Source organism: Spermophilus citellus (genome assembly GCF_964194105.1).
Source record: "Spermophilus citellus genome assembly, chromosome: 11".
In the NCBI taxonomy this organism is placed as follows: domain Eukaryota; kingdom Metazoa; phylum Chordata; class Mammalia; order Rodentia; family Sciuridae; genus Spermophilus; species Spermophilus citellus.
This window is the reverse complement of record NC_138192.1, coordinates 76,479,013-76,503,658: the sequence shown is the minus strand read 5'-3', so window position 1 is coordinate 76,503,658 and position 24,646 is coordinate 76,479,013. Positions and strand designations below refer to the sequence as shown.

The window sequence follows — 24,646 nt, the reverse complement described above, 5'->3', positions numbered from 1 at the left end:
CAAGATCCAGTATTACACACCCTCAGTGAGTTTTACTGGCATCCAGCGGGAAGATTCTTAAACGCTAGCTTCAGCCTCTCAGTACCCAGAGGGTAGCTTCCCACATTCCAGCAGCAATCCACAGCACACCTGAGAACTTCACTGGAACCCCAGAAGATGGCTTCTTAAGAAGCAGCTCCAGGATTCCTTGGAAAGCTGGGAATGGAACCACCATTTGATCCAGCTATTCCTCTTCTTGGACTATATCCAAAGGACCTAAAACCTGCATACTACAGGGACACAGCCACATCAATGTTTATAGCAGCACAATTCACAATAGCTAAACTGTGGAGCCAACCTAGATGTCCTTCAGTGGATGAATGGATAAAAAAATGTGGCATTTATACACAATGGAATATTACTCAGCACTAAAAAAGAACAAAATCATGGCATTTGCAGGGAAATGAATGGCATTAGAGAAGATAATGCTAAATGAAGTCAGCCAATCCCCAAAAAACAAATGCCGAATGTTTTCTCTGTTATAAGGGGGGTGATTCAAAGTGGTGTAGGGAGGGAGAGCATGGGAGGAAAATTACCTCTAGATAGGGAATAGGGGTGGGAGGGAAAGGCAGGGAGAAGGAGAATAGCAAGGATAGTGGAGGGAGATGGTCATCATTATACAAAATACATGTATGAAGATGTGAATTTGGTGTCAACATACCTTATATACAAATAGACATGATAAATTGTGGTATAAAGGTGTATTAAAATTGTAATGCAAAAAAAATAAGAGAGCTCATGTATAATGACATAATTTGGTGTGAACATACTTTATATACAGAGTTACGAAAAATAGTGCTGTGAATGGATAATTATGAATGTAATGCACTCCACTATTGTCATGTAAGAAATAAATAAATAAATAAAAGGGAAAAAAAAGCAGCAGCTCCAATCTGACACCACAGCAAAGCCTCCACCATCTGGTGGGCAGCAGTTACCCCCTCTCCAATGAGGCCTAAATTTCAGCTGTGTAGAAGTCTCTGCCTAGTCTTCTCCCTCCTCTAGTATCCTCTCTCAACTTGTCCTCTAGAGTCGCTATACCTATGTCTTCTATATTTTTTTTACACTATAATTACCTTTACTCGTTAATGATGTTATTGTGTTTTGTTTTGTTTGCAGTACTAGGGATTGATCCCAAGGCCTTACACCATATCAAAATTTCCTGTTCAGCCAGTTGTGTGCCACAAGCTTATAGCCCCAGCTACTTGAGAGGCTGAAGAAAGAGGATCACAAGTTCCAGGCCAGCTTCAGCAACTTCGGGAAACTCAAAATTTAAAAAAATAAAAAGGGCTGGGAATATATTTAGCTCCCCTGGGTTCAATCCTCAGTAACACACACACACACACACACACACACACACACACACACACACCACTTCCCTATTTAAATTACTGGTGTGGCTCCGTCTCCTGAATGAATCCTGATTAATATAATCTACCATTTCTGTACTGAAGCAATACTGTATCATGATATTATTCGTTTGACAGAATACACAATTGACGTAATACACTTCCCAAAATTTAAGTACAGCTACTTCTAGAATGATTAACTTGATAATATTTTAAGGAAATGACAGGAAGAGGTTGTAATTCCTTCAATGAAAGATGACAGAAATCAAGTCCAATGTACCATGATGATGTCAATGCAAAAATGATGGTGAACTATCATAATTACCACTAGCATCTAAGTCAAGTCTTGCTATTAAGGACTCTCTCACCTTGAAGGAATCCAGGAAACCTCTTTGTCAGATAGATTCTCCAGATCATGCATTACCTTACACTGTACAATCATTGTATTCAGAACAAAGTCTTGTGAAAACCCAAGGGAGAAAATGCGTGGGCGCACCCATCTGTGCACTTGGTATGGCTCTCACATGTTCATGTCTTTAGTAATTGACACTTATAATATTAACATTTTTTATTGGTTTCTTTTCTAAGTTGATCCTCTACCTCAAGCTTAGAATATAGATATGAGTCTATAAAGAATTTCAAAAAATTAATAGGTTTATAAAATTCTGTGGTCAGCTCTTGCTCCTCCAACTAAATTCATTAATGTTACTAATTTCAGATCTTGTTCTTTCTGGTGTATATATAAAGAAAATTTTTTTTTCTTTCTTAAATAATACAACAAACTAAGAAATATTCCAAATTGACTGAAGGAAAATGAAATTACAAGGAGAAAAGACAGAAAACAATTTTAAGGCCTACCAAATGCTGGATTTCCCCACTCATGAAATGATAGAAACAAAATAGCTGAATCCAGAATTTTTCAATTATAATTGCATAAAGACCCAAAAAAAAAAAAAAAAAAAAAAAAAAAAAAAAAAAAACCTTTTGGGTAAGTCTTCTGCCATCACAGAGATTCAGATCCTGTACTCTGGTCACCCCTTTCCATTAAATTTCACCTTCCCTCCTTCCTGTCTGTGAGAAATAACAGGCACATCACTCTGAGGCCGGGGAGGACCTTACAGAACTTAGATGTTTCAACATATCTTAGGAGGCAAGAGGAGAGATTCTCTGCTCTTAGGTGCCAGAAGTGATTAATAGAAGTTTCTGTAGCCAAACATGATTTATATCTGTTTGCCTCACTCAGATGTTTTTTCCTGGACAAGCACTCCTCTCAAGTATCCTAACATTTGTTCTATTCTGTATTGTGTAATCTTGGAAATTATTAGCCAATTCTTTTTGTGCAATTAAGAATAAACTTCATTATATTTTATTGGAAAATAGAAAAAGAAATGAGGAAGTTTAAAAGTTTACTAGACTATATCACTACTTCAAAAAAGGAACTCTTTTGGTATTTTAAGAGATTTGGCTTAAAAATTCCTTAATCTTTCAGATATACCTCATGGACAAATTTTTAAAAGGACCAATTCTTTTATTTATTTCACTGTCTGAATTGTTAAATACTAATGAAAATTAGACCTTATTACATGAACCACAATTATAAAACAACAGAACTGCTGTTTCCTGAATCTTTTAGAACTCATTCATTCAAACAAGCCTTACCCCATCAATAAGACACCCAGTTTCACCACTCAAGAACAGAAATCCAGTTTGCTGCTTTTTCAAGGAGGCCAGGAATCAGAATTTTTCTGTAAAATCATCTAATTGCAAAATACTCATGTTGGACCAAATAAAACATAGCAGGAGGACAGATACCCCTGTGTACTACTGTTTATCATAAACAGCACAAACTTCAAGGAGCAAGAATGGCGATCCTGATGGACAAGCATACAGATACCCACAGCAGAGGCGCTCACTCCACTTTCCCCCAGTCCTCACCTCCTGCCATCAGGCAATGTTTGGCTGGCCTCGCTCTTTTAGATCACCAGTGTAGACTCTGGAGTTCGTACTGATTTAAACTTTAGACTCTGCAATTCCGTTCATTATGTTCTTCAATCTCATAATTTTCTCCTGATGTTGGGTTTAACATTTTTTAAAATCTTTTTTTTTTAGTTGTAGATGGACACAATACCTTTATTTTTATTTTTTTATCTTTTGATGTGGTGCTGAGGGTCAAACCCAAGGCCTCACATGGGCTAGGCAAGCACTGTAACACTGAGCCAAAAACCTAACCCCTAGGTTTAGTTTTTGACAAAGCCATAAGTTACTTAAACTAAACCTATGAAGAGACAGGTTGTTTTAATTCTGTACAATTGTTTTCATTCACCTAGCCCAATTAGCTATAATCATAAGATCAATTTGTAATACATCTTCAGAAACACATTTATGATTTAGATTTTTTTTTTTAAATGAAAACTACCTTTCCTTTTGGTCCCTATTTGGTGGAGTAAGTGCCCCTATCATCCTGGTAGATCAGGAGATTCAGTTGTAGGATAGGGTGTGAGATATGTATCTCCCTGGAGGGAATGTGTGCAGATCATCTTCCTGAGACATTACCTCAGTTCAGTATTAACTAGGACACAAGCTTCTTTTTAGCATTAAAGAAAAAATCTTTTATATACAACTTTTTATTGTGTATTTTAATTGACAAGTTTTATATATATGAGAACAACTTGATGTTTTAAAGTATGTAGGCATTGTGGAATAGCTAAATTAAAGCTATTTAACATATAAGTTATCTCACATATTTATCATTTATTTGTGGTAAGAACACTTAAATCTAACCTGTAAGCAATTTTCAAATACACAATATATTGTTATTGACTGTAGTCACCATGATATACAAAAGATCTCTGAACATATTCTTCCTGTCTTAAGTAGAATATTGTGTCCTTTGACAAGCATCCTCCCTGGACCTGTCTCCCCAAAGTTGATTTTATACAATTTCTAAATCAAAATGAGTGGACTGAGTCTGTTCATTAATCATGGAAAAAATAGTTGCATTTTTTTGTTTGCTACCAACACTCATCACTGCTTTCTTTCCACATGACTACTTAAATGACCTTGGCTACAGACTCTTTATCTTGCAAACATTCTGGCCTCCCTTGAGTTCCCTGCCTGCCTCAGTTCTCACCATCCCCATCCTGAGTGAACCTGGTGTCATGAAATGGCTGCTGGGCCCACTGCAAACTTCTATCACCCCTACTGTGGTGACTTTCAGCTTCACATCCCTTCAGCCACTTTCTGAGCTAGAACTGTTCTACTTCAAAATGGCAAGCCTGGGCCTCCCATCTTACCCAGTCACCAATGGCTGAGCTTTGTCCGTCCTTATCAAGTCATTGCTGTCAGTACCAAGCTCAGCCCTCCCTCTGGATTCACCTGCCTTCACTCTGGATGGTTCCCACCAACCACTTATTTCAGTGCTCACTTTTTCATCCTATTAAATCCCTTTCTTCTTGCCTCCTTGACCTTCCTCTCCTCAAGGTAAAGATAGTGACTTTGTTTATTACCTCGCTCAGTGTTCATTACCTGTTTTTAAAACAATAAATAAATGACAAATATATCACATCCCATCCCCAACTGAGTCTTTTAATTGACCAGGATGATAGAGACATACTCTACCAAATAGGGACCAAAATGAAAGACAGTTTTAATTTTTAAAAGATCTAAATCCTAAAGTAGTTTCTGAAGATGTATTACAAATGGATCTTATGATTATAGCTAACTGGATGAGGTGAATGAAAACAATTGCACCGATGGGCTCTACCAGAGAACGGACAAATCTAGGAAGGGTTTTGTTTGCAGACAAAACCCCTCCAACTGGCTCTGAGTGCTCTTTCCCAGAGGAGACAAGGTCACAGGATTCTGTTTCTTTTCTAAACTCCTCTCTGAATGGAAGAGTTTATGGAGACTCACTCTCCCTCTCAGCAGACCCTGCTAAGATAAACAGGTGCCAAATGCTTTTCTCTCTTTATACAGAGTTCTTGAAAAGGAAAAATTTTTCCTCCTCATCCTGACAAATGGCTGTGGGTAAAACATTCCAGGACCTGTATGGGTTTGCTAAAACAAATGGGGTGGGAGAGAGCCCCCAGAATAAAGGAAAAGGGGCATTTCAAATACCACCCAAGTACTAGTTACATGTTCTTTATAGGCTTCACCTACAGAGCAACAGGGAATTTCTCCCTTGTATAATGACCAGGTCTGGTGCAAGCTATAAACAAAGGCAAAATTCTTATGCATTAATGACTAGTAAGCCAAGGTTTTATTTGTATTTCTAAAGAATTCTAAAAAAGGTGCATAGTGCCCAGATAAATGCAAATCACATTTTACTTAAAACGTCTGCAGTGTTTCTACAGCTATCAACTAAGCCCTACAGAAACTCTCGACTAGAATTCATGTTTACTTTATACCACAAACATGTAGAGCTTCAGGATGACAAAGGACTTGGAGGGGGAAAAAAAGACAAATAAGGAGATTAAAATTCTGGGCCATCAATGACATTCTAGGAGAGTTGAAGCAGAAAATATCAAAAGCATATAAATGTACTTTCAAAGCATTTTGCATGATTTAAAATTGAATAGAGGGGTGAATTGCCAATCTGTATAAAATAGACATTATAAAAAAACAATTATAAAAATGCTTCTTAATGTCTGTCCTGTCACAATCCATGTATTTGGTTAGCTTTGTTTTTCTGATTATAATGGAAGATGATCACTGTATCCAGCTGGCATTAAATTCAATGACCCTTACCCATTTTTTTCCTTAAAACAAATTCCCAAAAGTGAGGGTGGGGGGTATAATGGCATTTCATGTTGACTATCAGTCTCCCAAGTTGTGCTCAGGAGGCTACACCATTTCAGACTGCCACCAAGGATGTGAGTGCCTGTGTCCCATACCTCAGCAACTCTAAATATTCTCATTGCTTTCCATTCCCATCAAGTTTACACATTAAAAAAACAATTCCAGAACACTCTACCAGATAACCATAATACTGTGATTCTCAAGTAGGGGGAGGTCTCCATTTCCAAAGGACAGGGAACATGTATAGTTACAAAGATATAAAATATCCCAGTTTATGACACGAAATACAGTAAGTAAATGACAAAATACTGTTTGCTTGTGAAAAAAATAGGATGAGAAAATGCCACCAAGAACATGAATTTTAAGTTGGGAACATCATACTACAGGGCAACGTAAACAGCTAGTTATTTACATGTCTTAAAGAAAGATATGCCGAAATATGTGCTAACAAGCCACAGAGAAGGGTAGAAATACTGGGTGTGTTCTGCCTGTAAGTTGTTGAAATAACAGTAATAATAGCAATATAGGAAACCAACAAGGTGCCAGGAACGATGAGCGTGTACTTATGTGGATTACCTCATTTGGTCCTCATGACATCCTTATGAAGCGAACCCTATCATTACCTACATTTTATAGAAGACAAATGAAGGCTTGGTGAAGTGACTTGCCTGTACATCTAATAAGAGATGGAGCCAGGATCTGAATCTGCTCTGTTCAGTGCTAGAGCCCAGGATCTAAACTCTACAGCTTCCTAGGATTTAAATGCCTCCATTTTCAATGAAAAATAGAAGACATTAATTAAAACATGCATTTCATTTTAAAGCATGTAAATGAAAATCTATTCCAGACTTTTCATAAATATATGACTGCTATTTTGGAAAAAAGACTAAGTCTCCATTAAGAACATGCTAGCCAGTATGGAGATTCCTTGGAAATCTGGAAAGGGAACCACCATCTGACCCAGCTATTCCTCTTCTTGGACTATACCCAAAAGACTTAAAAACAGCATACTACAGGGACACAGCCACATCAATGTTTATAGTAGCACAATTCACAATAGCTAAACTGTGGAGCTAATCTAGATGTCCTTCAGTGGATGAATGGATAAAAAAAAATGAGGCATTTATACACAATGCAATATTACTCAGCATTAAAAAAAGAACAAAATCATGGCATTTGCAGGTAAATGGATGGCATTGGAGAAGATAATGCTAAGTGAAGTCAGCCAATCCCCCCCCCCAAAATGCCAAATGTTTTCTCTGCTATAAGGGGGGTGACTCATAGTGGGGTGGGTAGGGAGAACATGGGAGGATTAGATTAATTCTAGATAGGGAAGAAGGGTGGGAGGAGAAGGGAGGAAGATGGAGATTAGCAAGGATGGTGGAATATGATGGTCATCATTATACAAAGTACATGTATGAAGACTTGAATTGGTTGTCAACATACCTTATATACAAACAGAGATATGAAAAATTGTGGTATATATGTGTATTAAGAATTGTAATGCAAAAAAAGTACATGTATAATGGCATAAATTGACATGAACATACTTTATATACAGAGAGGAAAAATTGTGCTCTATATGTGTAATAAGGATTGTAATGCATTCCACTGTTGTCGTGTATTTAAAACAATAATAAAATCAATTAAAAAAAAAAAGAACATGCTAGCAAGAAGTTTTGGCTGGGTTTAGGTTTCGTAGGTCCTTAAGAATTATCTTGTTCTCAGACAGTTCATCTGCTCAGAGTTAGTGACAAATTCAGATTACACAAATCCCAGCACCTCAAACTAAGGTGAATCTGTGGAAAATCCTTCCATCTTTAAACAGATTTTCACAATCAAGGTGCTCTTCCCCAGATTTCATATGTCCAACTCCTGAGGCCAGGGGAGCCCTAACTCTGACCTTCTGAATCCCCCAGCCAGCCATGACTCTGCCTTGACTACCTCAGGAATGATCTCCCTGAGCACAAGTCCCTGTTTATGCCATCATCATGACGGCCCAGCTCCCAGGCCCTAACTTCCATATATTAATGCTACATGACTACCTGTACTGCAGATGGACCCTACTCTCACCTTTCCCAACTCCTGGAACCCTTCTGTTGTGACCTCAAGCTCCATCACTGGCTACACTCCCACTATCATGAACCCCTTCTCTCAATTTTCCCTTCCCTTCTCTGACAGAAACCAGGCCCTCGTGGCAGCCCTCTTGATGGCTGCTGCTCTGTCCCTCTCAGCACTTACTCCGCTGGGCATGGCAAGGAGCTCCTTGGTACCACTTTTAGACAGTTCTCCCTCCCTCCTCCTTAAAAGCTGGAACTTTTGTCATGAGACTGCATCAATCAGTATCTTTCACTGTTGCCATCATATCCCCATCCTCAGATAGCTCCCCTCGCATCCCCATGATTTTAGCCTCTATCTCATTGCCACTTTCCCCAATTATTATTCCTGTCTTATAGGATGGGAATTGTTACACACACATAAACGAACCTCTGACACCTGTTCTTTCAAGTCTTAGAACCCTTTTCCTATCATCAAACCTCTCAGCCTACCTCAGCCAGGAGTTCCTTTGGTCACACCGTAGACCCTACACTTTTTTTTTTTTGAGAGGGAGGGAGAGAGGGAGGGAGGGAGGGAGGGAGGGGGAGAGGGAGAGAGAGAGAGAGAGAGAGAGAGAGAGAGAGAGAGAGAGAGAGAGAGAGAGAGAGAAATATTTTAATATATATTTTTTAGTTTTCGGCAGACACAACGTCTTTGTTGGTATGTGGTGCTGAGGATCGAACCCAGGCCGCACGCATGCCAGGCGAGCATCCCCAGCCCCGACCCTACACTCTTCTATAATCAAAATCTATGCAGCCCACCTATTGACCACTGCATCGTATATTTCTATCTACCTGAACTCATAAACCCTCAACCTACAACCACTGGTACCTCTACTTTGTCACTGCTGTTCTCTTCCCTAAAGTTTTTCCTTCCCTCCTCACCTAGCTTAACTTCCAAGGCAAATCATATACTTTTCCCCTCATAACTCCTTTATTTGCTTTTATTTCACTGTATTCAGGAAAACACAACCCTGAAGAAATCTACTTCTCTGTCTACTTTACCTGTTGAGCTGAATATGGCTACAAATAACACACAACTTGATGGGCCCTTAGCTCCCATACTACATTTTCCTAGTCTGGTGGTTCTCAATTCTTTGAACATAGACATTAATTGCTCCAACACCATTTGCTGAAAATTATATCCTTTCCTGCTGAGTTGCTGGGCATCTTTATCAAAAATCTATTGACAAAATATGTGTGGGTCTACTCCTGGTTCTGTTGTGCTCCACTGGTATCTACACATGAATGCTACACTGTCTTGATTACTGTAGGTTTACAGAAAGTGTTTTAGTCAGCTTTTTCACTGCTGTGACTAAAGGACCTAACTAGAACAACTGTCAAGGAAGAAAAGTTTATTTGAGGGCTCTCAGTTTCAGATGTCTTATCCATAGAAGGCTGGCTCCATTCCTCGGGGCTCAAGGTGAGACAGAACATCATGGCGGAGGAGTGTGGCAGATGGAAGTAGTTCACAAGATGATCAGAAAGCAGAGAGAGAGAGAGAGAGAGAGAGAGAGAGAGAGAGAGGGAGAGAGAGAGAGAGACTGACTCTACTCCCCAGACACCAAGGAACATATATCCCTAAGCCACTCCCCCAATGTCCCACTTCCTCCAGCCACACTCTATCAGCCTTCAGTTACCACCCAGTTAATTTCTTTCAGGGGATTAAATCACTGATTGGGTTAAGGCTCTCACAACCCAATTATTTATTCTCTGAACCTTCTTGCATTGCCTCACATGTGAGCTTTTAGGGGACACCTCACATCCATAACAGGAAGTAATGAAACAAGGTATTTATAAGTCCTCCAGCAGTTTTTTTTATAACAGTTTTGGCTACTCTAGATCCTCTGTATTTCCATATGCATTTTACAATCTGCTTATCTACCTCTACAAAAAACAGAAAGGAAACAAACAAAAATAAACTAGTTGGTGCTATGATATGGGATTATATGGAACCTACAAACTAACTTCAGAATTGACATCTTAATATCAAATATTCTGACCCATGAACAAAGTATGTCTCCATGCTTTATGAATATTTTTAGTTTCTCTCAGTAATGTTTTATAGTTTTGATGTAAAAATCGTGTAATTTTTGTTGTTGCCATTAATTTACCCCTTAGTATTTCATATTTTTTAAGAAATAGAACTTTTTTAAAAAAATTATAATACATAAAATGTATCCCTTTGACTATTTTAAGTGTAAATTCAGAAGACTGAATATATTTACACCATTGTGCAACTCTCACCACTATCACCAGAATTTTCCAGTCATCCCATGCAGATATTCTATACCTACCAAACAATAATTCTCCACTCCCTCTCTCCCCAGCCTGTGGTAACTTCAAGTCTACTTTCTGTCTCTGAATTTGCGTTTTCCAGGTACCTCATGTAAGTGGAATCATACAAAATTTTTCCTTTTGTATTAGGCTTATTTCACTTAATTTTTTCAAAATTCATCCATGTTATAGCATGGATCAGAACTGCAACCACTTTTTAAGGCTGAATGCTTATACATTCTGTATACACTATATACATATACCACATTTTATTTATCCAGTTATCTGTTGATTGACATTTGGATTGTTTCCGAAAGTTGTTTGTTTATTTATTTATTTTGCATTGTAAATGATATTATTAAATGGCAAATTCTAATTGTTCATTGCTTGTATAAAAAATAAATTCTTCATCTGCTCACAAACCTGCTCACTCATGAAATTATTCTGAAATAATTTTAGATTTACAGAAAAGTTGTAAAGTAAAAAGATAGGGGAAACAGGGTAACTGGCACTAACATAGCACATCACCTGGGTAGATTTGTCAAAACTAAGAAACCAACATTGATACATTACTATTGATTATACTTAGATTTCATTTGGATTTCATCATTTGTTCCACCAATGTCCTTCTCTGTTCTAGAATCCAATGCAGGATAGCACATCATATGAAATCATCATGTCTCCTTAATCTCTTCAGGCCTGTGACAGTTTCAGTCTTTTCCTTGAGATATGGTTTGAACCTGGAATGTCTCTAGTCTGTGGCACTACAGGGAGGTGGTAGAAACTTTAAGAAGTGGGACCTAGTGGGAGGCTTTAGGTCATTGGAGGCATGTGGGCCCTGGTCTCTTCCTCCTCCTGTTCTTTTGCATCCTGGCTGTGAGGCAAATGGTTTTGCTTCACCACCCAGTACCCACCATGATATGTTGTTTCCCACAGGCCTAAAAACAATGAGGCTCATCATGGACTGAAACCTCCAAAACTGTAAGCCAAAATAAACACATTCTCTTAATAAACTGACTGTCTCAAGTATTTGTTACAGTAACAGCTGACTAACACACTCATTCTCCAAATAACAGCAATCTTGAGGAGTACTCAGATATTTTGTAGAATGTCCACCAAATTTGTATTTTTCTGATATTTTCCTCATGACTAAGCTGGGGTTATAGGTTTCAGAGAAGAAAAATCACAGATGTGAAGTGCTTTTCTCATCACATCATATCATAGATACATGCTATCAATATGACTTTCACTATTGATGTTTATCTTGATCACTTGGTTAAAGCAGGAGAGATGCCTTGACTTTAGCCACAACCCCCAAGTTTCTTTGTGCAAAGTTTTTCCTAAGGAAGAATACAGGCTACAGTGAGGGGGGTAAGCCTTACTTTGTGGTTAATACAATATTCTAAGATTTTTAGGGAGGAAAAGTTCTTCACTTTCACAGCTTTAAAGATCTGGCCAGCAGCTGATGCTAATGAAACTCTATTATATTTTTAAAGGCACATCCAATGATTAAAATAAAAATGAGTACATATTTCTTAAAGTAGACTCTACATTCCAATAACAGAAGCAATTTGCTTTCCCACTAAAGGAAGCACTGGTCTGCATGTTTTAAAAATGTACTGAGTAAAACTGATTTTGTACATTAATTGCTGAATATAATCTCTCTGGAAAAGCTGAGCAGCCATACAGGCTCCTCCCTCTTTAGCAGACAGCACGAACACTCAGAAGACATTTTCATCCTTATCAGTGAGGCTTCTCCAATGAAGCTAATTTTACCAAGCACTCTTCTCCTGAAGAAAGGCATCAGGGATAGCAGTCTCATTTCATTTCGGACACCTTAATTTTTATCAGGTCATGAATCCGTGAACATCTGATATTAGCAGAGCTGAGGAAAAAGCATCTTGAATTCTTTCTGGAAATATGTCCAAAAACAAACCAGATGATAAGCATGACCATAAAAAATCCCTCCTGCTGCTTTAGAACAGAATCCTTCATTTAGAGACAAAGTAAGCTATTAAGAGCTTGGAAATTCAGCTAAACACAGAGAAGGAAAGGCTACAAAGTAGACTATTAGTGGCAAGCTGCACTCTTCTCTATAGATTCAGAAATAGCTGTAGCCTTTCTGCAAATCTTGAAAAAGAAGAGAAGGTCAAGATGTCAACACCGCTGTTACCACTTTGTTCATTTACTATTTGCTAGGGGCCAGGTGCTACATGCAGTCCCATGAGACACAGATCCTGTCCTCAGGAAGCTGACCTGTAAGAGCAAGGTTTATCTCTGTGGCCTCAGAAGCAGGATCAGTAACAACGGCTGGAAGGCGCCTTGTGAAGAACATCTGGAGAATTAAATCATTGCAAAAGTGAGCAGCCTGCACCTCACATGCCATCAATGGTGGGGTTCAAACAGAAACTGGATGTCCTACCCAGCAGCAGGAGTCAGGCATCAGTGTGGGGGGGGGGGGAGGACTTTATAACATGACCTTGAATTACCCAAGAATCAAGAAACTTGAAACTTAAGTTCTTGGGTAATTTCATGACAGTGACTTCCTGTCTTCACCAGGGAGCAGAGATGAAAAATCTAGGCAGCTTTTAATACCCAAGTGAGAGAATTCTATTTCTGAAGATTAAGAGCCAATCATATCTATTTTGAAACTATCTAAATAACTCATAGGCAGCTCTTCCTCTCCTCTAATTTGTCAATTGTTCCATTGTTCTCTAATAGGCTTTGAGTTTCTCATGCTGCATACTGTTTGTTGTTGTTCTAGCAGCAAAAGCCCAACTTTGTATCATACGGTTAGTCAGGGCAGAACATTTTTACTGGAATATATTAATTGATTTGATTTCGGCACAATATTTATAGCATGGCTAGAGAACAAATAGTAACTGAGATGTTTATTGCTCAATATACCAAGATCAATAAGACTTTAATGAAAAGCTCAAATAACATTGCAATAATGCTCCTCTTATGGCAAATGAAAATAACTGCCACAGATAGTAAATATGTAATCTAACAAAAATTTTGAAAGGATTTGTAAAACTTTAAAAGACTGAATAACAAAGAGAGGCATTCACTTGTAAATAAAACATTTTTATGGTCACCTCAATGATCTAAAAAGTACCATATAGTAATGATTTGTGTCAGTGTACCTGCATTTCATATACTGAGAACATTATTTATAATTCAGGTAATTTTCCAAACTCTTCTTGGTTTCAGTGGCTTTTCTTCACCAAACTCTCCCATGAGGTTCACATTATCAACAGATTTATTGGTAATACATATGTATTCATTTAATCTATATATTTGTTCAACATGTGTCAAATTTTCTCTCTTTAATAACAGTTCACCTTGGAGTGTCGTAGATTACAAGCTCCCAGTAACAGAAATATCAGAGAAAAGAGCTGAGTAATGGATGGCTATTCAATATATACTTATGGATGATGAAACTAATTATCAAATAAAATTATTCATTATTCTAAATTAGTTATTTCCTAATTCAAAGTGATGATTTAGAACAAAGTTAAGGCACTATGAAATGTTTAAGATTCCTTAAGCGGTAAAGGCATGACTATCTAAAAGGCACCAAAGCAAAGACATTTATAAATTCAAACATAAGGTACCCTAAAGAAAAAGTGAAAACTGAAAGTCCTGCTACTATGTAGCTGAATGCCACCCTAGTGCTGTATTCACAGTGATACAGTAAAGACAATGTGTTGCACTGTCCTCACAGATTCAAGCAGAGTAATGAAGAAAATAAAGGTAACTGGTCTCTGGCCATACTACCCTGAACTCACCTGATCTCAGAAAATATAGGTAACTCAATACAAGATACCTTTCCTGGATGAATGAGAATGAGAGGGAAGCCAACTGCAACAGGATACCAAGTGTCAAGGAGCAAATATTTCAGTGTTTTCACTGAACAAGGCACTGTGTCCAGGGCTGTGAAGATTTCCAAGGAAGATTTCTACAAAGGATGCTGTCTATGTTAGCCACGTTACTTAACCTCTCTGAACCTTAATTTCTGACCTGGCAAAGGAAATTATAAAATTACAAAGGAACTGAAGAAGCAGAGGGCTCAGCCCAAATTTGGACTCGTAATGATAACCACACTTGGTGTAGTGTGAGGAGCAGGATGGTGACAGAGTCAGCTGCAAAGACTAACCCTGCTCTCAGATGTGAGATATGAAATACACTGCACACATGCTTGCCCACTCACAGTCACACTGAGCCTTACTATGACTCCCTTTCCTGCTAAATATAAAGGCAGCACCATCCCCCTTGATGTTCTGCCTCACCTTGGGTCCAGAGCAATGGAGTCTGCAATCTACGGACTGAACTTCTGAAACTGTGAGCCCCAAATAAACTTTTCCTCCTCTAAGCTGTTCTTGTCAGGTACTAACACACACCTGATCCCTTCTCAACATGAGGTCATAGGCATGAACAAACCAAAATCTTCACAAAACCCGACACCTACCTGCTAGTCTGACTTCAGAGAGCATTGTGAAGGTACACCTGGTAATTAACAGTTACCCAAGTCTTCCCATGTGTCCATCACTCTTCTATATATTTTATGTATATTATCTCATTTAATCCTCAACAACCCTATTTGATGTGAGCACTATAACTGGTCAGACCATTTTTAAAACAAAGGTGGAAATGAAGGTAGCACCAAAGTGGGGAGGGACTCAAATATGAAGGTATTTATCTAGGGTCTCACATATCTTTGCATTCCTAAGTCAGCCCTTACTTCCTTATGCTCAGTGACACTGCAAAGCAGGGCCTGTACCCAGGTGGTCATCTGCACAGGGGGCATTTAAGGGCTTAAGAACAAAACGTTCTCTACCACAAGTTTAACAAGGTATCTCAAATTCCAAACAGAAGCTAACACACTGATGTTCTGAATGTGACATGATTGACTAGGTACAGCCTAAGCCATAGTTCTCAAACTCTAGTGGCCTCAGAAGCAACTGCAAAGCTTTCAAACTCAGATTACCAGACCCCACCCACCAGAGTGTCTAATTCAGCAGGTCTGGGGTGGGTTCCAAGAGTTTGTATTTCTAACAAGTTCCCAGATGATGTGTGATGCTGCTGCCAGGAGCCACATTTTGAGAAGCATTTTCCTAAAGGAATGGAACCTAGAATGGACAAATTTGATTGGGGAGAGAAAATTTTTGCATGAAATTGTCTTAACTAATGCATGAAAAGTCTCCTTTCATAATGAGAGAAATAGCAAAAGGGAAGAGATTAGGCATATGGAGATGCTGTAACAAACAACCTAGGTAACATGTTAATATGGTAACTCTATTCCTAAAAATACCAAATGGCCACTCTGAGCCCCCTTTGGACAAATCATTACAGAAATTGCCAGAACTCAATAGCAGTTGTCAAGTATCTAAGATATTTAATTTTTATTTATATTGATCCCATTGATATATTTAAATATTGAAAGGATTTGAAAAGAAAGTAAATGTAGTATTATTTTTCTAAAAATACCAATAAAGTGATAATATTTAACTATCCTTGTAGTATCAAGTACTGAATACTGTCACGCTGCTAGACTTTGTATAATAAAGGCTTTATTTTTGGCTGTTTCTGAGTTTCACATCAATTTCAAGATTTCATTTTCTAATTCACACTGATATTTTCCCCTTTATATGAAAAATTGATAGTTTCTGTTGTTATAACCAGTTGACATTTTAATCCTGTTTATACATATTTATAATGTAAAAAAGGTTTAGAAACTTGAATTTATCTGGCTTTTAACATTTCTACAACAGTCTAAATTGGTGGGATTTTTTTTCCCCTTAAAATAAAGGGAGTGGTGTCTTGCATAAGCCAAGGCAAGTAAAAGAAAAGGTCTTTTGTATTTTACCTCTAGAGGATTCTATTTCCTTTCTATTCTTTTGGGGAAAGAAAAAACTGTTTCTTTCATATCGCATACTTAATTGTGGTTTCCTAGTACCGGATGAATATCAACAAATTTCAAGTTAACATAAAGGCTTTCAGGTTTCCATCTTCCCAGAGAAAACAAACAAAAAACAAAAAACATGCAGACATGTCTGGTTCAACACATCATCAAATCTACTGCCAGAGTAAAATTAAGCTGTGTGATTAATCCTTCTCAAAGCTCTTTTTGGAGAGCTGGTGAATTCTTTGCAGTGTAGTATGGGGCTGTTCTACTCAGGGTCAGTAGTTCTCATAAGACATTGCAATCACAGTGTCTTTCTTTGGCACCTCCCCTCCTTACTTCAGTTTCTGCCAAAGCAGTTCAGTTCTATTCCAACTCCTCTGGCCTTTCCCAAGAATCAATAAAGGTTTCTATTCTTACCTTTGGTATTTATTCTTAAGATCATATTTTTTTCCTGTTGAAAACATTTGTTTCAAACAAAAATAAACTGTGCACTGTAAGTAAATCTACAACAATGTAAACAAGCTCAACTGCCACTGTGCTCTGGTAGTCCTGCTATAGAAAAGCAACACAATTTAGTTTTTTAGTAAAAACTAAATTTTTAGAGGTACATATGAGACTAGAAAATTAATGTGTGAAAGAGGTTTATAAAACTCAACTTACTTGAACCTCTTTAGTCAGAAACAGACTGTTACAGCTATACTTTGTTCCATTGAATTTTTCTGATTATAAAAGTAAATACAGGTCTGATAGAAGAAAAAGTTGGCTCCAATCTACATATTGTGGGGTCGGGCTCCAAATTCCTTAATAGGACACCCATAGCACAAGAGTTAATAACAAAAATCAGCAAATGGGGCTTACTTAAACTAAAAAGTTTTTTCTCAGCAAGAGAAACAATAAGAGAGGTAAATAGGGAGCCTACATCCTGGGAACAAATTTTTACGCCTCACACTTCAGATAGAGCCCTAATATCCAGAGTATACAAAGAACTCAAAAAATTAGACAATAAGATAACAAATAACCCAATCGACAAATGGGCCAAGGACCTGAACAGACACTTCTCAGAGGAGGACATACAATCAATCAACAAGTACATGAAAAAATGCTCTCCATCTCTAGTAGTCAGAGAAATGCAAATCAAAACCACCCTAAGATACCATCTCACTCCAGTAAGATTGGCAGCCACTATGAAGTCAAACAACAAGTGCTGGAGAGGATGTGGAGAAAAGGGTACACTTGTACATTGCTGGTGGGACTGCAAATTGGTGCGGCCAATTTGGAAAGCAGTTTGGAGATTCCTGGGAAAGCTGGGAATGGAACCACCATTTGACCCTGCTATTGCCCTTCTCGGACTATTCCCTGAAGACCTTAAAAGAGCATGCTACAGGGATACTGCCACATCGATGTTCATAGCAGCACAATTCACAATAGCTAGACTGTGGAACCAACCCAGATGCCCTTCAATAGATGAATGGATAAAAAAATGTGGCATCTATACACAATGGAGTACTATGTATGCAGCAATAAAAAATGACAAAATCATAGAATTTTCAGGGAAATGGATGGCACTAGAGCAGATTATGCTTAGTGAAGCTAGCCAATCCCTAAAAAATAAATACCAAATGTCTTCTTTGATATAATGAGAGCAACTATGAACAGAGCAGGGAGGAAGAGCAGGAAGAAAAGATTAACATTAAACAGAGACATGAGATGGGAGGGAAAGGGAGAGAAAAGGGAAATTGCATGGAAATGAAGGGAGACCCTCACTGCTATACAAAATTACATATAAGAGGTTGTGAGGGGAATGGGAAAATAAACAAGGTGAGAAATGAATTACAGTAGATGGGGTAGAGAGAGAAGATGGGAGGGGAGGGGGGATAGTAGGGGATAGGAAAGGTAGCAGAATACAACAATTACTAATAGGGCATTATGTAAAATTGTGGATGTGTAACCGACGTGATTCTGCAATCTGCATTTGGGGTAAAATTGTGGGTTCATAACCCACTTCAATCTAATGTATGAAATATGATATGTCAAGAGCTTTGTAATGTTGTGAACAACCAATAAAAAAAAATTTTAAATGTCAAAAAAAAAAAAAAAAAGTAAATACAGGGGGCTGGGATTGTGGCTTAGCGGTAGAGCGCTCCCCTAGCACGGGCGGGACCCGGGTTCGATCCTCTGCACCACATAAAAATAAAGGCATTGTGTTGTGTCCATCTACACCTAAAAAATAAATATTAAAAAAATAATAATAATAAAGTAATTACAGGTGTCATATGATATCCACATTTCTCAAATCTAGCAACCTATGTAGTTCCTTGTATATAAATTTTGCCACAAAAGAAAAATGTACTTAAATAAACTATTTAAGGGGAAATATACTGATTTTGTAACTTAGTTGAACTGCATCAAAATGAACTGAGGGGTGAGAGGATAGACAGCTGGCTACACATGTGATCGAGTTAGTAATTATATCAATGGTAGACTCTCCATGGTATGTAGATAGACATCCACTGTAAAACCCCTTTAAATTTTACTTTTGAAAGTTGTCAAGATCATTGTGCTGTCATGTGTAACGAATTAAAACAAATAAAAAAAAGAAAGAAAAAAAATAAGCTCAACAAGCAGGTGAAAAAAAAGTTTTCAAAATAAAATGTTAAGGAAAAGGAAATATGAAAGTATCATAGAAAAACTCCAATGTTCAAGAAAAAAAGAAGCGACATACAGACATCAAGCACATGCTTGGTTTTGAACTTGCTTTCACTACTTAGCAACCAATATATTATAAGTGTTTTTCTAAACTTTAAAATACTTTTCTAAATGGAATGAAATTTCATTATATGGCTATAGCATCATCTATTGTTTCCAATTCTTCACTATTCTACACTAGAGATACTCTATTATATCCATATTTTTGTACATCTCTGATTATTTCTTTAGGATAAAGTTATATAAGCAAGATTTCTGCCTCAAAGAAATAAACATTTAAAGATTTTTTTTCTGTGATACATTTTGCTAAACTCAGAAAGAATAGCAGTGTATCACAGATCTTACCTATGCAGAGGGATGATTTTAAATTTTAAATTAAATGCTTTCACAAATAAAATTTATCTAATGCCTTCACTTCTGCTGAAAGGACAAAGACTCTTTAAAAAAGATAAGTCTAGGGCTGGGATTGTGGCTCAGTGGTAGAGTGCTTGCCTAGCATGTGTGAGGCGCTGGGTTCGATTCTCAGCACCACATATAAAAAAAATAAAGTCCATTGACAACTAAAAAAATATTTAAAAAAAAAAAGTCTAAAATAGACAATTCTAGTAGTCAATGAATCTTGATTCCTAACCCAGCCATACCAACTCTAGGATTCCTGAAGGAATGGCTAACTATAGGAATTGGCAATGAGTGTTCTTTAGAACATCTTTTTGTGCCAGAAAGAGTATCATTAAAAATTAAGGAGAGGGGCTGGGGTTGTGGCTTAGCAGTAGAGTGCTTGCCTAGCATGTGTGAGGCCCTGGGTTCGATCCTCAGCACCACATAAAAATAAACAAAATAAAAGTATTGTGTTCAACTAAAAAATAAATGTTCAAAAAAAATTAAGGAGAGGAGGGGCTGGGGTTGTGGCTCAGCAGGAGTGCACTAGCCTAGCATATGCAAGGCCCTGGGTTCAATTCTCAGCACTGCATAAAAATAAGTAAACAAAATAAAGGTATTGTGTCCAACTAAAAAATATTTTTTAAAAAATTAAGGAGAGGAGAGGGTATCAAAAATACACAGGATCCAGTCTGAAGGAGCTCTTACTTGCTAACTTTGTGACAATTTAAGTACAAAAATGAGTAACAAGCCTGCACAGTGGTGCACACCTGTAATCCCAGAGGCTCAGGAGGTTGAGGCAGGAGGATTGCAAGTTCAGAGCCAGTCTCAGCAATTTAGTGAGGCACTAAGCAACTCAGTGAGACCCTATCTCTAATAAAATACAAAAAAATAGGGCTAGGGATGTGGCTCAGTGGTCGAATGCCCCCGAGTTCAATCCCCAGTACCCCCCCCCAAAAAAAGAAAAAAGAGTAACAACAATAACAGACTCAAACACTTTGAATATCAAAAACCTTTAAACCTATAGTCAAATAATAAATAAATATATGAGTAAATAAATAAATAAATAGAGGAAGAAATAAGTTAGGAAAACTTGTAAGGAGGGAACTTTTGCTTTCTACTTCATAAACTGTCATAATATTTAACTCAATCAAGAATCATCAATGGATACTAAAAAGGTGCTTTGTTGAGCAAAGACATTTACAACCTCAAAGATCTACCTGCAGCTTACTTATTAATTACAAAGGGAAAATGGATATTTTTAATGTGGAAAAACTGGATGAACTTCTCTTCACCAAGGGTTCAAACTAACTGGATGAATTTCTCTTCACCAAGGGTTCAAACTAACTGGATGAACTTCTCTTCACCAAGGATTCAAACTTACCATCACCCATAATGGGATAAACTGACATCATATAATTCCCATGAAGCCACAGGGAGGACTGCCAAGGACACATGACCAATGCAGCATTCTTAGTCAAACTTCACACACTTACAGTAAGTGAGGGGAAAATCAGAAAAACTCAAAATGAGGGACATTCTGCAAAACAATTGTGCTGTACTTTTAAAAACATGTCAAAGTCTTAAAAGACAAAGGCAGAGAAACTATTCCAGACTAAAACAGACTAAATAGATAATGCTAATTAAATGCAATCTGTCATCCTGAATTGGAGCCTGGGTTGGAAAAAAACTGATATGATATGTACATGTATCATATCAAAACATTACCGAGTACCCCCCAAATATGTGTAATTTTTATGTTTTTAATGCATCAGTTAAAATACATTCAAATTTTTAAAAAGCACTAAAAACAAAAATTAGTGCAGCTGAGCTCCCATAGGTCAGCTCTGCAAGTAGATTCATTCTTGAAGTACCAAACTGAATTTGTGGACCATGTTGAGCCATATTACTAAGAAAGATGAAAGGTCTCAGAATTCAGAGCCCATCTGCAATCAGCAGGAATCACATACTCTGAAAACTAAGGCCCTTTTCTGATATTATAAAGCAGGGCAGCTCTCTGTCTAGCCTTAAATAGAGGTGAAACACAAGAACAGTACTGCCTATTTCAGTAGAAAAAACATTGATTTTTATTTTTTAAAAGACAACTCCCAAGGACCACAAAATCAAGAATATATAAAAGGGGGATGAAAACATTACACATTACTCTTTACTGACCCCTGTTGGCTGCCTTCAGAAGTGAAAAGCCCTGAACTCCAGGAGAGCCAGCTCAGAGAACAAGGTTCTTCCATGTCATGAAAAAAAAATCCTTTCACTTCAGATGACCCCTAGTAGAACTCAACCCTAAAGCACACGCTGCAATAATTTCTATTTATGGGGTTCCCAGAATGGAAATTGGGAAACGGCCTCATGGATCAGCCCCAAAGACCTTGCTAGGTCCCTTGCAGTTCTGTGACCCTCTACCTCTAGGTAGAAAAGCTTATATAAGTGCTGTCATGAACATTTCTGATAGAAGGAAAAGATTTTTTACCTCTTTCTCTATTTTGAGCAGCTTCTTTACAGCCACCTCCTTGTCCTGTGATATCCATTTGGCTCGATAAACACTCCCAAAACTTCCTCCACCGCAGTTTTCAAAAAACTGCAAGTCATCAAATTTAATTTGCACAAAGGAGGTACCGAGAGACGACATCTCATAATGACAAAGTAGTATACTTCCACAAAATCTGGAGGAAGAAAGAAAAAAATTGAATTACAAATAAGTTTGAAAAATCCTTTGAATCTTACTTTAGATGGTGAATAACGAGTCCTCTGAAACTTCCAGAAAGGCCATGATCACTTAGGAAGAAGAAAAGCAAGACAAATCAAAATAAAAACACTCACTCTGGCAGCCCGTGCAAAATTCAACAGCAACTTGTCCAGACTTTGAAATGCAGCTGTCCACAGAGAAATGGCTCAGATTTCCCCCAACAAAACCTGTAGCAGCACTTCCTACACCCGTATCCCAAAGAGCTCTGCCTAAAGGCTACTGTGTCACCAGGTCTCCTATGAGGAAGCCTGACAAACGGGAAGCGTCTTTCAGCAGCAAGCTAGCACAGCTCTCCTGGCAGCTGTGGTTGGCCACCTCTGATACACATAACCTAAGCCATGGAGCATCCCGCACCAGCCCAGCCAAAATGCTGCCAACAAAATGCACAGTCAATGCTTAAACTCCCATAACATACTTCCAGCTTAGAGATGATAGAAAAGTTGGCCAAGTATTTTCCAAATGTGGATTCCTGAACTGTATACTGTAGCAGAACTTAATTAAAGAGTAAAAAATTTGCCCTTGATTACAATATATTAAGTCATCCAAAGAACACTGCCAAGGATGTTTTAAAAAATATTATGTTTGTTTCCAGAGTAACACACTACCCCTCCTAGAGATTATTACAATGATATTTTCTGTGGTTTGAGGAGTCTTCCTATTTTCCACTAAGAATGACCAGGTAAATGATTCGGGTATCATACCTGGCCCCACCTTCCAAAAAGTATGTGTGTGTTGCAGGGGAGGATGAGGGGGAGAGAGAAAGCAATGTAGCAAAATGTTAAGAACTGACAAATCTAGGTAAAATTTTTTTCTGTGAGATTTGATTTCTTTTTCAAAATAAAAAGGTTGAGGGGACAGTTTGTATCAATATAAATTCACCAGATTTTCTCCATAAACAACTTGAGGCTCAGAATAATGTACACAGTCAGCTCAGAGATCTTAATGTGCAGATCTAGGAACATCAGGTCACTAAGGAAAGCTGATTTCTTGCACAAAGCCAAACTGTGCTCTACTTTGGTGAGAGGGCAAGAAAGGGAAAGAGTTGTCTATCCTCTAAAATTTAGAAATGGTCCACAAAAAAATTGGGAGTTTGGGGGAACCATGTATCCAGTTATAGACTAAAATAATATTCATCCTACTGGCTTTTGCTACAATTCATACTCTGTTAATTGTACAAAAGAAAGTTTGGATAAAATTTAGGATTGTGCCAAAGGTAGGAACATACTTAAGCTAAAAAATTTATTTAACAAAATGCAAAATACATGTGCAAGATTTTCTCATGTTACAGATGCTATGTCTATATTTTTTTCTTAATTAACAATCATAAAAAATGAAATAGGACTATAAAACTATGAAACATTAAGTCTTTTGCCCTACTGTTCCCCACATCTAATTCTCACTCTCTTTTTTTTTTTAAAGAGAGAGTGAGAGAGGAGAGAGAGAGAGAGAGAGAGAGAGAGAGAGAGAATTTTTAATATTTATTTTTTAGTTCTCGGCAGACACAACATCTTTGTTGGTATGTGGTGCTGAGGATCGAACCCGGGCCGCACGCATGCCAGGCGAGCGCGCTACCGCTTGAGCCACATCCCCAGCCCTAATTCTCACTCTCCAGAGGCAACTAATTTCAAATTCTTTAGTATTTCTTTCTGGTATTTAGCTCCACATTTCTAAACAATAAGCTTATATTGCCATTTCTTGATTTTCCCCATTTTAGATAATATCTATTAATTTACCCCCATGAAAAATAAGGATTTAGTTTTCCTATATCATCCTCATTCACCTCCACGCATACAAATGTCACACTTGCCCAATCCTGTTTTCAATCATACTGGAACATTTGGTTAAGTAAATATGCAGAGTAGTCTTTTTTTTTTTTTTTTAAAGAGAGAGTGAGAGAGGAGAGAGAGAGAGAGAATTTTTAATATTTATTTTTCAGTTCTCGGCGGACACAACATCTTTGTTGGTATGTGGTGCTGAGGATCGAACCTGGGCCGCACGCATGCCAGGCGAGCGCGCTACCACTTGAGCCACATCCCCAGCCCACAGAGTAGTCTTGACAAAGTAAATATTATATCCAGCAGTGCTATACAGGATTTAATGCTTACATTTCCCTTCTTGAATAACATTTTGCCTCTTCTAAAGTTATTAGTTATCCTGTTTTTTGTCATTTGTTATTTATTTAGCTTTTTATATTCCTAACATGAAAAGGCTATATTCCTAATAATACTCATCTTATCAATTCTTTCAAGAACTGAAAAATGTCTCTTAATAAACTGAAAATAGCAGGTTCTTTCTTTCTTCTTCTTTTTTTGGTGTAGCAGGTGAGGGTTCT

The 24,646-nt window shown here is 37.7% G+C and overlaps 1 protein-coding gene across 5 annotated transcripts in view; it reads right to left on the bottom strand.

Annotated features, from left to right (window-relative positions):
- The window catches only part of MAP3K20 (mitogen-activated protein kinase kinase kinase 20), a 181,490-nt gene that overhangs the window by 146,846 nt on the left and 9,998 nt on the right, over positions 1 to 24,646 (bottom strand). For 4 of the 5 annotated variants that reach the window (XM_081260661.1, XM_081260660.1, XM_081260662.1 and 1 more), the window contains one exon: positions 22,039 to 22,231. In XM_081260661.1, the coding sequence (XP_081116787.1) occupies positions 22,039 to 22,197 (159 nt within the window). In that variant the 5' untranslated portion in view covers positions 22,198 to 22,231. Of the gene's footprint in view, positions 1 to 22,038; positions 22,232 to 22,388; positions 22,556 to 24,646 lie in introns of those variants that run through there. The other variant, XM_081260659.1, reaches the window with a different exon arrangement.